This window comes from Sporothrix brasiliensis, assembly GCF_000820605.1.
Source record: "Sporothrix brasiliensis 5110 chromosome Unknown Cont20, whole genome shotgun sequence".
In the NCBI taxonomy this organism is placed as follows: Eukaryota; Fungi; Ascomycota; class Sordariomycetes; order Ophiostomatales; family Ophiostomataceae; genus Sporothrix; species Sporothrix brasiliensis.
In genome coordinates, this window is record NW_024467139.1 from 4,330,377 (window position 1) to 4,343,719 (window position 13,343).

Sequence of the window (13,343 nt, forward strand, 5' to 3'; positions counted from 1 at the left end):
GGCTCGTCGTGATAACGCAACGTTACGTAGAGGTATGCAGGTACATTGTTGACCGTATCAGATGACTGCCACTGAAGTACGAAATCAGATAACGGATCGTCGCATCTACCTTCCTTACAGAGCATATAACATAGAAATGGGCCTGCGGAATATCACTAAAGGAGGAACAAGAGGATTCAGATCCCAGTGTCGGTTTGAATGCGAAATTGAACAAAGGATGCGGGCCACTGCGCGGACATGACCGACGGCGAAAAGGGTCCAGTGTTGAAGTGGACAGTGGACAATGGACAGCGGACAGACGACGTGGGAGCCGACCTTAAGGTACTTTTCTCCTTCTCCGACAATGCACGCTATGCGCCACATTTGCGCCGGTCCCAACGGCCGAAACACCCAAAAATTGCCCGGAAATTCTGCGCGGGCCGAAGCGCTGGGGACCCTTACGGACAAAAGGCCTTAGCAGTCTTGGGAGTCCTGTATTTCTGTATCCTCGGTACTGACCTTGGGTAGTCTCGCTCCCTGGCAAGTCTTGGAAGTCATCGAAGTCTTGGAAGGCGCTGGCCGTCGGGCCATGGAGATGCTTGTTCCCACCACGAGATTTGGGTTTGGAGCAAGGTTTCGTGACTGACAATGGACCTTTTAACGGTCTCATCGACGCAGTTCCGTAAGCGCCGATTCAGGACGATGTGCGGGTGCCCCACTGCAACGTACATGTACTAAACCGATCTGCACGCCATTCCCGCAGGATCTGCCGGTTACGGGACAGAAAAGGGGGGAAATTTGTAGAAAAAAAAAAGGCCAAAAAGGAGTAAATAACACACGTGGTGAGGCTTGCTCACTATATTGGATTATCAGGGTCTAGATTGTGCCCTCCCGGTCAGGGGCTTTTGTCATGGGTCCTCGGATCTTGTTGCGGTACGTTGCACAATACATCTCCGTACGAAATTAACCACCTGTTTCCCCGCGCTTGGGCCGGTAGGGGCTGCGGGACGACGAAAGTGGTATTGTCCGGCAGAGCCATATCCGTTTTTGGCAATTTATTCGTCCTTTACCGAGCCCTCGTTTCCAGATTCAGCCCCCCATTAACAAATTATGACTGTTTTGTGATATTTGTACCATACCATTATGTGCTGCGCGCGTCTTGTCATGTCACCCCCGGCCAGCAAGCGCTTGTCGCTGCGCCGCGGCTACCGCCTCTTTAGTCTTACCGCTTTTGGTACCACCACCATTGTTTGGTTTCTCTGAGTTCCCGTCGCATTCTTGATTAGTCCACTTGACTGTGTTTGTTCCGTTTCTCCCTTGACAGGGCCTCATTTGTATTCTGTACCTTTCTTTATTTGAACTGCAAACGCGCCTGCTCTCATTATTATCTCTTATCATCATTCTACTGGTACAGCCGTAATGCAGTACTCCACTGTATACATCGAACACCTTTGCTCATCATTGTTGTTTCACTGCTACAATGTCCCTTCTCAGGGCCGCTCTCTGCCTCATCGGGGCATGGGCCGCCGCTGTCGATATGACGTTCCCGCAGACGGTTGAGATCGACCTTTCCCTCGCAACAAGGCGTATGCACCATCCACTGTTTTCCCTGTCGTCTTTGCGATCCAGAACCCGGCCCTCGCACCGTCGCTCGACCCGAGTTTCCAGTTTTGGCTTTGGCAGAAAATCACCCATAACAACTCGCCTCCACTGGCCGACATTGACCTGAGCAGTGTAAACTTTACTAGTGTCTCAGATCCCTTTTTTTAACACTAATGCTGTCAATATTAACACCAATAACGACGGCGCCGACGCATCGACGCAGTATCACTTAGTTTGGACTTTAGGCGCCGGCAACTGCTCGGCCAACACTCCGGGTGAACCAAGGCTTTGTCCTTTATCGGCGCTTCCGAGTCCCATGATGCTATTTTCAAGATTGCCAAAGAAGGCGGCATTGTGCCCTCCATCATTGAACCCGAAGCCGATACAAACAGCTGCAAATACTTACCGCACGTTGCTTACAACCCTGAACGCTGACGGTGCCCGACCCCAGCGCACAATGGGTTGGGCACGCATCATGTGCCGAGTTCTCCGACACCACGCCGACGCCCGTCTCGGTCAACCCATGCGCCGCCACGGCCGACGCGTCGGTGGCAGCGAGCATCATGTCTCGCATAACGTCATCGGTTTGTGCTCTGGCGACACCGGCCATCAGCTGTCCGGCTACAAGGTCGGGAGCGGCCCGCGGGCTCGGTGTGTCGTTGACCGTGTTTGGCATAATGACCACTGCCTGGTTTTTGCAGGCGCTTACTAGGGTTCTGTAGGATGTCTGTTATCACAACTCTACTAACATGTACGATTTACATATTATACACCGTATATATTAGTTTGGCAGAAGAATGCAAGCAGCAGCAACCAGGACTGATCCACTGTAGGAAATATAACGGGGCTCTCTTGTTCAATGTATTTTAACAATAGTTTCATTTATAGCGAATACGTGCGATACGATGGAGCCAAGCTGTTTTTTAAGAACAAGAACAAGAGAACGTCGAAGAGAAAAGACAAAATTTCATGCCGCGGCCACGTGATACGTCGTATGGTCAAAACTACGACCTAGAACCTACGGAAGTGAACTCATCTACAATGGCCACGGTATGCACTCGTCCGTCGCAGATGGAGAAAAACTACGGACACATTCGCTCTAAATCCTTCGTTCGTGCATCGTCGAGTGGCTCTCTAACAGCAACCTAACAAACATACCCCACGTGCCTGACTGTTAGGCCAATGTGGCCCATGACTTGCGACTTGGGACGTCGGTGACGAGGTGTCGTAGGATTGGCATCCAGGCCGTTGTCTGTTTGAGTTCCGCGAACGTCGTACACTCTGGTCGCTTTCAACTCGTCGATATACATAAGGCACATGTATTTTAAGGATTTTAAGGTTAATTTCTGCAATCCCACCCTGTAAGACACGGCTGTGGACTAAAAATCCTCTGCTACCCTGAGCCTTGGCGTTCTTTCCTTCACCCCTTATGATCGGCGCGATGGACCCCTGGCTCGGGGGATCGATCCTCCAAGGCTATGGGGCGCGCAGCTGAGTAAAAGCCATTTCTATGGTATTTTAGATGCACATGTGTCGGTGCTCTCTTGGGAATGGCCGAAAGTCGGTTGAGACAAGAAGGAAGAGTCCCAGTCATCTGTCTGTGTAGATTTCGGCATCTTGTAGGTGGGCGGGCCCCTCGAGTGCAGTTTGCTATTCGCTAATGACGCTAATGAATATGGAACTCAAGAAACTCCATACACACCAGACCCGACCCAACGTCCGTTCAACCTGCCATACGACGAACAATCTGCAGGCCACGGCGGATGGTACTTAACACCGAGGGCAGAAATATGACCAAGGAGAGTACTAAGTTCCGACGGGACGGCGTGGTAGCTGTTGTTTTTTATTTATTTATTTTTATAAAAATGACACAGAATGAGAATGGAGCATCGTCACACCGTATTGCCGCTGTAGCCGTCGTGCAAGCACAATGAACTTTTGGAAGTTGCCTGCAGACGGCCATTGCGAGACCGTGTCGCGGTCTGTCGTCAAAAAGGCACGCCCATCCGCCTTGCCTGACTCTCGACATGAAGTAGGGAACCATATCCCAAGGCTCTATCTCGTCTCTGTTGCTCTCCCCTCCCTATTGTCCTTCTTTTTTGTCTCGCCGTTTGCCTCTGAACGAGGCAAGCGCAGTCCCTTCTTTTCCCCCGAGTGTCCTCTGCTCATTTCTCTCATTACTTCCAAGTCGATTTGACTCCTTCGTTCATTCCCTGTCACATGTTGATAGTTGGTTTTCCTTTATTGATCTTTCCACTTATTTTTGGCCACCACTCCACGATGTTGCCTACCTGGGTGACATCCGCGGCGGCAGCCGGTTTCATACTCTTGTCATCTGGCATCATTGGCGGTGCCGATGCGTCCCACTCTGGACTGCGCATGCCCGCCTCGCCTAAGTACAAAAGCCGCAGCGGCAACTGCCCGACGTCGTGCGCCCTTGTCGGGCCCGACCCCGCTAACTGGCCCGTCTACAAGAACACGGCACAGCTAGACAAGTGCACAGAGACCATTTTCTACCACATGTCACTCTCTGACAATGTTGATGACAGTACATTGTCTCACCGCATCTACGCTTGTGCCTCGTACGGTTCTTTCAAGGCGACCGGTGCAGCGTCTTCGACTATGCGTGTGAAGCAGACGCTCGACAACGCCACGTTCACGGTGGGCCACTGGGATGAGATTACGCCGGCCGGTGCCGACTTGCGCGATTTGTCTAAGCAGGTCCGCCGTTTCTTGACCTCGGGCTTTATGGCCACCCCCGGCAACAGCTCCTCGTCGTATGCCACAGCGGGCAACCAGCCTCAGGTCCTGTTTGCGCAGACCAGTGGCGGCACCGTCGGTCTCTACGTCGGCAAGGCTATCCAAAGCCTATCATCCGTTACGGGCGCCCTCAAGTCGCTCGAACAGTCACTAACCGCTACGAACGAGACCACCGGCACAGTGGCGCTTGAGCTGTGTGGCACACACTACGATGCCGACCACATTATTGGCTTTATGGCCACCAGCAATACTTCTTTTGTGCCGGTCCAACAGGTTCTCCAGTCGTGGTCTAAGGCATCCTGTATCGACTACAACTCGACGCAAACGTTCATCAGCCCTGTCTCATTTACAACACCGTTGGCTATTCCTACCACGAACTCTACGAGTACATCCAACGGCACCGTGGTGGCGCGCGATTTGCACGGCCACAGCCACCACCATAGCCGCTCGCCCCATGCGCATACCTTCCTGACGCCCCGTGCCGACTGCACAACCGTTCAGGTTGTGTACGGTGACACATGTGGCACACTAGCCACCAAGTGCGGGATCTCGGCTGCCGACTTTACCAAGTACAACCCCAGCTCAACACTATGTTCAAAGCTAGCACCTGGCCAGCACGTTTGTTGCTCGTCCGGTACGCTGCCCTCGTTTGCGCCTAAGCCTAACAGCGACGGCTCATGTTATAGTTATACCGTTGTGGCCAACGATAACTGTGCTGACCTGGCGGCCGCTTACGACCTGACCAACGATTTAATTGAGAGTTTCAATAACGAGACCTGGGGCTGGCAGGGCTGCGGTAATGTGCTCCTTGGTGCCGTTATTTGCCTGAGTAGGGGCTCGCCTCCGATGCCTGCTGCTATCGCTAACGCCGAGTGCGGTCCCCAAAAGCCTGGTACGGTGGTGGGTCCCGGCGGCACTTACAACCTGTCTGGTCTTAACCCTTGCCCGCTTAACGCCTGCTGTGACATATGGGGCGAGTGTGGTATCACTGAGGAGTTTTGCGTTGACACGTCTCTGGGCCCCCCGGGTACGGCAAAGAAAGGCACCAACGGTTGTATTTCTAATTGTGGTACCGACGTGATTTCAGGCGACGCGCCCATTAGTCCTATTAACCTAGCCTACTTCGAAGGTTACGGTATGGACCGCCCCTGCCTGTATCAGGATATTTCGCAGTTGAGCACGGCCTATACCCACGTCCATTTTGCCTTTGCCACGCTTGATCCTTCTACTTATGCCGTCTCCGTCGGCTCCGCCGCGAGTACCTACGAGTTCGATCGTTTTACGCGTCTTGGTAATAGCTTCCACCGTGTGTTAACCGTCGGAGGCTGGAGCTTTTCTACGGATCCTAGTACTTACAGTATTTTCCGTAACGGCGTTACGGCCGTTAACCGCGTGGCTATGGCGACAGCTATTGCCAACTTCGTTAAGGACAACGAATTAGATGGTATTGATATCGACTGGGAATATCCTGGTGCACCGGATATCCCTGGAATCCCCGCTGCTAGTACCGACGATGGCGCCAACTACTTGGCCTTTTTAGTGGTCTTGAAGAACCTACTACCGGGTAAGACCGTTAGTATCGCCGCTCCTTCGTCTTACTGGTACCTTAAGGGCTTCCCTATTAAGAAGATTAGCGAGGTTGTCGACTATATTGTCTACATGACCTATGATCTACACGGCCAGTGGGACAGTGGTAACTCTTACTCGCAAGAAGGATGTCCTACCGGCAACTGCCTCCGGTCGCACGTTAACTTGACCGAGACCATGACATCGTTGGCCATGATTACCAAGGCTGGTGTGCCGTCGGGCAAGGTTGTCGTCGGTGTCACTAGCTACGGCCGTTCGTTTGGCATGACCGACCCTGGCTGTTACACCCCCGAGTGTACTTTTGGTGGAGGTGCGGCCGGCTCCACGGCCACTCAGGGCCCTTGCACGGGCACTGGAGGCTACTTGGCTGACGCAGAGATTACGGATATTATGGAAGGCACCAATAGTACCAGCAATGAGAAGCGCCGTCGCCGCCGTGACTCTACAGCGCTGTCAAGTCGTGTTAACCAGTACTATTACGACAAAGACAGTGACAGTCAAATCCTGGTGTTTGACGACAACCAGTGGGTTTCGTTTATGACGGCCGACATCTTAGCTTCACGCACTGCGAAATATAAGAGCCTGGGGTTGGGCGGCACTACCAATTGGGCCAGTGACCTGCAGACATTCAACGAGGTACCAGGCAATATGCCCAACTGGGACGCATTTATACTGGCCGTCAAGACCGGTCTCGACCCGATGTCCGAACTGTCCGTTGATCCTACGCAAATATCGGGCAACTGGACCAAGCTGAGCTGCACGGACCCGGCCGTCGTTGACGTGCGAAACCTGACATCCGAGGAGCGCTGGGACCGATTGGGCTGCACGGACGCCTGGAACGACGTTATTAACGTATGGAAGACAACCGACATTAACAACGGCATGTACCTCAGTGCGTCAATTTCGGCGTCTATCAACGGCCCCGAAAACTCGAACTGCGGCTCGCTCGCTGCCACAAGCAACTGCGACCGTATTCTGTTGTGCAAGGACGTTGAGAATACCCAAGGCTCAGGCCCCGCAGCGTACGAGATCTGGAACTCGCTCGTTTACGTCCACGAGATATACGAGACGTTCCACAGCACCATTATTCAGGCGGCCGCGCTGTCACTAAATCCGGCATTGGACCATTTTGAGAACACTTTTGCGCCCGTGACGCCGCCCGACACCGAATGGCTCGATCTTCTGCTGGCATTTGTGAACTTGGCTGGAACCATTGTGGTGTCGAGCTTTTTCAATAGTATTCTGAAAGCACTTCCGTTCTTCAAAGCTAACGGTGTCCAATACGACAACTACAAGGACGCCGGCAAGGCCCTGGTCAGCTTCGGCGTGTCGGTTACAGGCACCTATGTGAGCGGTAGCCAGAGTTCGTGGACGCCGGCCTCGCAGACGTCCTTCTCTAACTACCTCGGCCAGTTCGTCGACATTTGGGCCAACTCCACTGAGCAGCAACTATCAAACATCTTTAGCGGCCAGCCTAACACGCTGCCGATCCTGGCTAGTCTTATCGACAAGGGCCAGATGATTGAGGGCGCCACCGGCTCCGACAGTGCGGCTGATACAAAACCTGACGTCGGTATATCGGACGCCACTACCACTTCTGTGGAGGCGAGTATTAAACGATCCTTCTATGCTTTTGCCATTCCTGCCGTGTGGCGCGCCTCGGGAACAGGTGCTTTCATTCTGGACACGGGCGCCGACTGCAGCGACTTGAATGTGGCCCACCAATACGTTGATCCGTCCATCCAGAAGCAGGCCATGGGTTGCATCGACAACCACCTTTACTTTTTGGTCTTCCCTGATGGTAAATCCCCTGACTCCTGTAATCTTGAGGACTGTCGGGACGATGGCTTTTCCCTGCCAGCCGGAGTCGACATGCTCGATGGCTCGTCGTGGGGCGGCGTGACGGTAGCTGATATCGTTAACGGGTCCCTCCGCACGTATATAGCAAACGGTCACAAGAACGGCGGCTACAGCGCTGACCCCTCGGACACGTCCACTATGAATAGCCTGTATGACCAGGACATTACCACGCCCGGTTACATCAGCCTTCCAGTCTGCTCGGGCCAGACTGCTTTCCGGACCTGGCAAGTGCACAGTGACCGCTCGCTCGATAACTGGCCCTGCTACTTAACGCCACAGAGGGGCGCCTGCGAGTCGTCGAGTTTCATCGACCAGACCTCAGACGCGTCGCCCTCGGTCGACGACTGCATGCACCTTGTCAACAACATTATCGGCACAGACGGTGAATGGTACAAAGATACGGCTGGTTTAGCGCAGCACTGGGTGGCGGGGTATGGAAGCTGCAATTTCGGAATCCAGGCCACCGATCTACACGGCAACATCAACTTCCATATTACGGCGCAGGACATTGTGGATATTATCACCGACTCCGTGAAGCTCTTTGGCGGTAGCGGCAAGGTGGGCGCGAAGGGCTATATGGACTGCGACGGCAACGTCAACTCGCAGGATGTGCTATGGGGCCTATACTAAGTGGTGGCAGTAGATGGTGACTGTTGTTGAGTTTTTGATGGGGTAGGGAGACGGCCTCTATACGAATAAGAAGTTGAATTGTGGGCGCCGTCTGAATCTTGTGATCTTTCCTTTCATTATCTTCTTACAGGTATATATTTAGTCTTCTTGGCATAATTGTCTTTCGTTTGTCTATGCCGATGAATCGCATGTTTTCGTTTACCCATTTTGAAAGCAGTCGTTTGAACCGATTAGTTATTCGACCCGAGAGGTTCATTTCCCTGCCTAATGTGTTTTTGTTTAACATATAGTTTTACCTAGCCACACGTCGTTTTCTCTAACTTTTGTGGTGGCCACACATCCTAGCCCAACCTCTAGGAACAAGCACGTACCCCATGATAATTTTGCATTATGGGCGTGAAGACAGTGAGGATACGCATTTACAGGTCGACAAAGCGGCCGAGAGCGCCTACCGCCAACAATTGCCTGCCCATCAAACGGCACCAGCCAGCACTACGGTACTTTAGACCTGCCATCTGAGGGCTCTCTATTTTGCCAGTTAGTCTAGCGGTCTAGTTCCTATACATATAAGTGGATTATTGACGCATGACTTTATGCGCTGCATCGTTTCTAGCGGTAGCCGAGCAGTAAGAGTCACATGGAATTCCAGCGGCCAGCCTTCCAGTGAATGCGGTGACGGCCCGTCTGGCAACGGCCCGGCGACAGCCCGATCAGGTGAGGGCACCGCGAGCTCCTAGGCGACGTTGGAGTCGGTGCCATGTGTTTCGTGAGTCTCGTCCGACCTATGGACTCGGTGCCATGGAGGCTGGATGAGCTTGAAAGGGGTACCTTCTAATCCCGGCCCACGGTCGACACTTTCTGTGACTGGATCAGCTTGCTCGTCGCGGACCGTATGACAACGTTGGGAGTTACTTGATACAACACATCTTATTCCGGTGTGACTTACATTTAAGGCCGGTGTAAGGTGCGCGGTGATTAAGCCGTATGTTGGAAGACGGAACATCTTACTTGTAGTCACTGTTTTTCCTTTTTATATATTTATTTTCGGAGATGTTCAACTCATATGATAAATTGATACCCGATGCTAAGTCTACAGAGCACTGTGTTGCTTGTATCTTACATCTACGGAATGAGGACATATATGTAAAACGAAAGCACGTGAGTAAGCACGGGGTAAAGGTGGACAAAGAGATCGGTTTGGCTCTTCCAGTGAATCCTTCGTAACGGGAGACAAGGCATCTTTGCGGAGTACTGCCCCTATTTTATTAAGTGAGACTAATCGAGCCCCATTGTAGCTCACAACTGGATTTAGTTGCTCGCTAGAATGCTTCAGCTGGAGAGCTGTATTACTCTGCGCCCCGTGTCGCATGGTGATTACATCCTACGGTGTATGCATCTCGGCCTCTTTTACCAAAATTAAAAGGACATAAAAGCCTTTCATTTAATGTTGTTTGTGGCGAGACTATTTAGAAGCCGGCGCTTTTAAGTTGAGGAGTATTACGTCGTATTTCTCTGTATTTACAGAATGATTACAACAACAGAGAGTGTACGGCTGCTTTCAGCCGTACATGCGCTGCCTCCACGAGGCTTGCAATGCGCGCCCAAGCTGGGAAAGAGCTCCTTGACTGTGCTCAGCAATGGCTTCACGCACACTTCGTCTCGTTCGCCATCCCAGAGATTGCGCGACATTTTTCGTACTCTGTAGTATCTGTCTCCCTTAACTCTTCCCTATCATTTTTTTTCTTGTTATCCTTTTTACCTAGGCCCCCGTAACTTTTTCCCTTACTCTGTCAATCCTCCTCCTCTGGCACTCTTTTGCCTCTCCTTGCATTCCGACACTCTGTCCTCGCTACGTATACTTACGAGACACACCGCGACCCATCTTCGAGCCTCCCTTTATCGTCCGCACCTTTCTACGCCGCGCATGCACTTATTGGCTGGTGCTAGGCCGTCATAGGAAAGGGTCGTCATGTCCAGTAATCAGGCCGGCGGCAGCGGCAGCGACTCCAGCAGTAGCACAAATGGAAACGGCAATAGCAATGGTGGTTCAGACACGATCATCGCCATCGTGGCCCTGGTGGTGTCTGTTATCGCCCTGATCGGGACAGGATTACAGGTCGTTCAACAATACATGGCCTCGGCGGCTGGCTACTCCAACTGCGATGCCGCTGTGATCGGGCCCTGGCACACAACGAAGAAGCGGCGGTTTCGCTTAAGCGAAATGCGCTTCCAGGTTCTATTCGAGACGCCTGTATTCTTCGTCTGCCCGGCCGACAACAAGAGAGGGCCTATCAACGGAGCGCCGGTGTGGTTTGTTAAAGGTGACCCTGAAAGCATTGTCGTTACACGCTCTTTGCCGTTGGACGGCCCCGGCACGAACAACAGCGCAGACAAGCCGCCCCAGCAAGCAGACGGGAAGCAAAATGAAACAACTGACCACGCCAGCCAAGCAACCTCATCGATGCCCAAGATTGCACATGTGTTGCAAGACAAGCGCGGAGTCCACACAGCTGACAACGAGATGTCGACGTGGGTGCGCCTTCTGCAGGAGCTTCATCGCATGGAGCGCGACTCGCAGCACTGGCAGAAGACGCAAGTGGAGCTGAATCCACCACATAGCGCGTGCTCCTTTGAGGAGCACAAACTCTGCGTGGCCCTTCAGTCAAAAAAGCGTTCCTGGGACACTATGCCGTCTAGCATAAGCAGGCCGTATGCTGCGTCGACTATTTGCCACCTCATCGAGATGGCAGCCATGCTGGGCATATACTGGAAGGAGTTCGACCGGTCTGCTGGTCGGTACCGGGCAGAAGGCAACGGCTATGTCCTCACGGGCAACCACATGGCAGATTTGGGGATTGTGTTTACCTTTCAGATATGCGGCAAGAGCCGATTCAAAGAAAATCGCATCATCCCTGCAGATGAGGTCAAGGAGCTCGCGTTTGGCCTCGTGCCGACTATTTTCCGCAGGAAAGAGGACCTTCGCCGACTTGCGTTCACGTCCGACGATACGCGCAGTCTGGAGACTCTCTTGCTCGGCAACCGCAATGAGCTTGCAGAGACACTAGCATCGATTGGCTGCAACACAAACACATCGAACAGTCTCCGCGATGAAACGAAGAAGCATGGCCACCTATTTCCTCGTAAGTCATAGTTACCCAACATATCGACAAATAGCGATATGGGCGCACCGAGCTCCCAGACAAAACCCCTCACGTTTGAGAAGTATACCTGACAGGCTTCCAGTCGCTTTCGAAATTACAGGCATGCTGGGGCGGACGCTTCATATCAAGAAAAGTCTTTTCCGTTTTTTACCAAACCCGACATTTTATCACTGGGACCGGAAATATTTTAGCATGCAGAAGCTCCTACAGGAATACCGATCCGAGATTGGCCGCCTAGGAGCGAACGAGCTGCAGATCAAGGAGCTGCAGACGCTGGCAAACTTGACTGTCGACCTGCTTCTACGCAAGCCTGAACGCGACAAGGCCGGACGGGTCAAAAGGGCCTTGGAGGACGCCATCGACCGCCCGCTAATGACTGTCCTGCATGAGAACCTCGATAAATGCGACTTATATTTGAAGAGAAAGGGCCGGAAAGCTGTTGAGATTGTCCTACGCGAGCACGTCCAGGAACTCCTACACATGGTTAACAACGAGGGCGACTATGGTCCAGGTCGTGAAGAGGTAGGTACGGCAGGAACCGGGGTAGGACTCGGCACGTCCGAGGCTACCAGAACTGGGGAATCCAGTCCACCAGGTACGGGGAGTGATGCGGACAAATTTGGAACCCCTTTGCGCTTCGACGACGTGATGACGGCCTCGCCAGAAGTTCGCCAAAGAACATTGATGAGGATATATTTTTCACGTTTGCAACCGCGCGTGGTGCAGTTGGCCGAAACTGCATGGCTACAGCAGGACGATGTCCACAGTGATGACAACAATCTTAACATTGTCCATGCCGATAAATTTGATGCCGAAAACATCGATACCGATGTAGGTGGCGACGATGTCGACGGCAACGGCAACGTATTTCGTCGACTGGAGGCGGCAAGCGTGTGGTGTACGCTGGTGTTCCGGATGCTATGCTGGCTACTGTTGCACGACTTCAGCAAGATGGATGTGCAGATTTCTAAGAGCGAGCTTTTGGGCAACCGCCTTCCGGTGTACATTTGGTGATGAACTGTACAGACTCGCTTAGAACCAAAGCTGCCTGCGAACACGTCCTATGCTGGGACGGGCGCTTGCGTGCGCTTGGAGGGAGAGGCGTGGTACGGCTGTCACGACATACATATGTAGATGTGATGGGGAAGCGTATATACATATGCTGCATGGGATAAGGTTCCGTCGGCATTCCCACCTGCAGTGATGCTGTGCATCAGCAAGCGGTATGCTATTTGGGGGAGTAGGGAGGGGAAGATGGATCTGCCATTCTGTCACTTCAGCAAGATATCTAATGAGGTGCCAGTACGTTAAACGGGCAATATAGATAAGACACGCAAAGGATGGGTGATATGTCGCCCCTGCGGCCACACATTGATTTAAACATAACACGGCAGCGCGCTGTGCTCGTAAAGGCGGACGAACAGAAGTTTGCTGCTCTTTGAGTACCAGGTGTTTTGTCATATAGACTGTCGACATCCGGAGTAACCAAAAAGAATACTGCGTCATCGTCGCCAGCAGAGTCACCTCTCTTCTTCTCCAGACCGACTTCCAGAATTGTCGGGTAGGCCTTGGCTATGATGTGGTCGTTTTTTGCCGTATTCCATCTACTCCGTTCACAAGGAGGCCATATAATCCATCGTCTACTTGTCTTGCTCGAGTCAATCCCCTCAGGTTGCTACATCCAGGTAGCCGGATTCGCAAAATTCTTCGTTTGCCCTAGACTTTGGCTGGAGTGGGTGAATTGGGCGGCCTCAGCTGGAATAT

General features: G+C 52.6%; 4 protein-coding genes across 4 annotated transcripts; 3 read left to right on the forward strand and 1 right to left on the reverse strand.

Moving 5' to 3' along the window:
- Positions 1-1,806: 1,806 nt before the first annotated feature.
- On the reverse strand, positions 1,807-2,257 carry SPBR_07967 (uncharacterized protein; the record flags this gene model as incomplete). Its single annotated transcript, XM_040766219.1, has 2 exons — positions 1,807-1,973; positions 2,002-2,257. The coding sequence occupies 2 exons, from the start codon at positions 2,255-2,257 to the stop codon at positions 1,807-1,809; spliced, it is 423 nt and encodes a 140-aa protein (XP_040617136.1).
- A 1,604-nt stretch (positions 2,258-3,861) lies between these two features.
- SPBR_06361 (uncharacterized protein) lies at positions 3,862-8,418 on the forward strand (the record flags this gene model as incomplete). Its single annotated transcript, XM_040764618.1, has 1 exon — positions 3,862-8,418. One exon carries the CDS (start codon positions 3,862-3,864, stop codon positions 8,416-8,418), a length of 4,557 nt encoding a protein of 1,518 aa, XP_040617137.1.
- A 1,969-nt stretch (positions 8,419-10,387) lies between these two features.
- Positions 10,388-11,569, forward strand: SPBR_07427 (uncharacterized protein; the record flags this gene model as incomplete). Its single annotated transcript, XM_040765681.1, has 1 exon — positions 10,388-11,569. One exon carries the CDS (start codon positions 10,388-10,390, stop codon positions 11,567-11,569), a length of 1,182 nt encoding a protein of 393 aa, XP_040617138.1.
- A 202-nt stretch (positions 11,570-11,771) lies between these two features.
- On the forward strand, positions 11,772-12,593 carry SPBR_07746 (uncharacterized protein; the record flags this gene model as incomplete). The annotated part of the gene is made up of 1 exon (XM_040766000.1): positions 11,772-12,593. The coding sequence occupies one exon, from the start codon at positions 11,772-11,774 to the stop codon at positions 12,591-12,593; it is 822 nt and encodes a 273-aa protein (XP_040617139.1).
- Between the last annotated feature and the right edge of the window lie 750 nt (positions 12,594-13,343).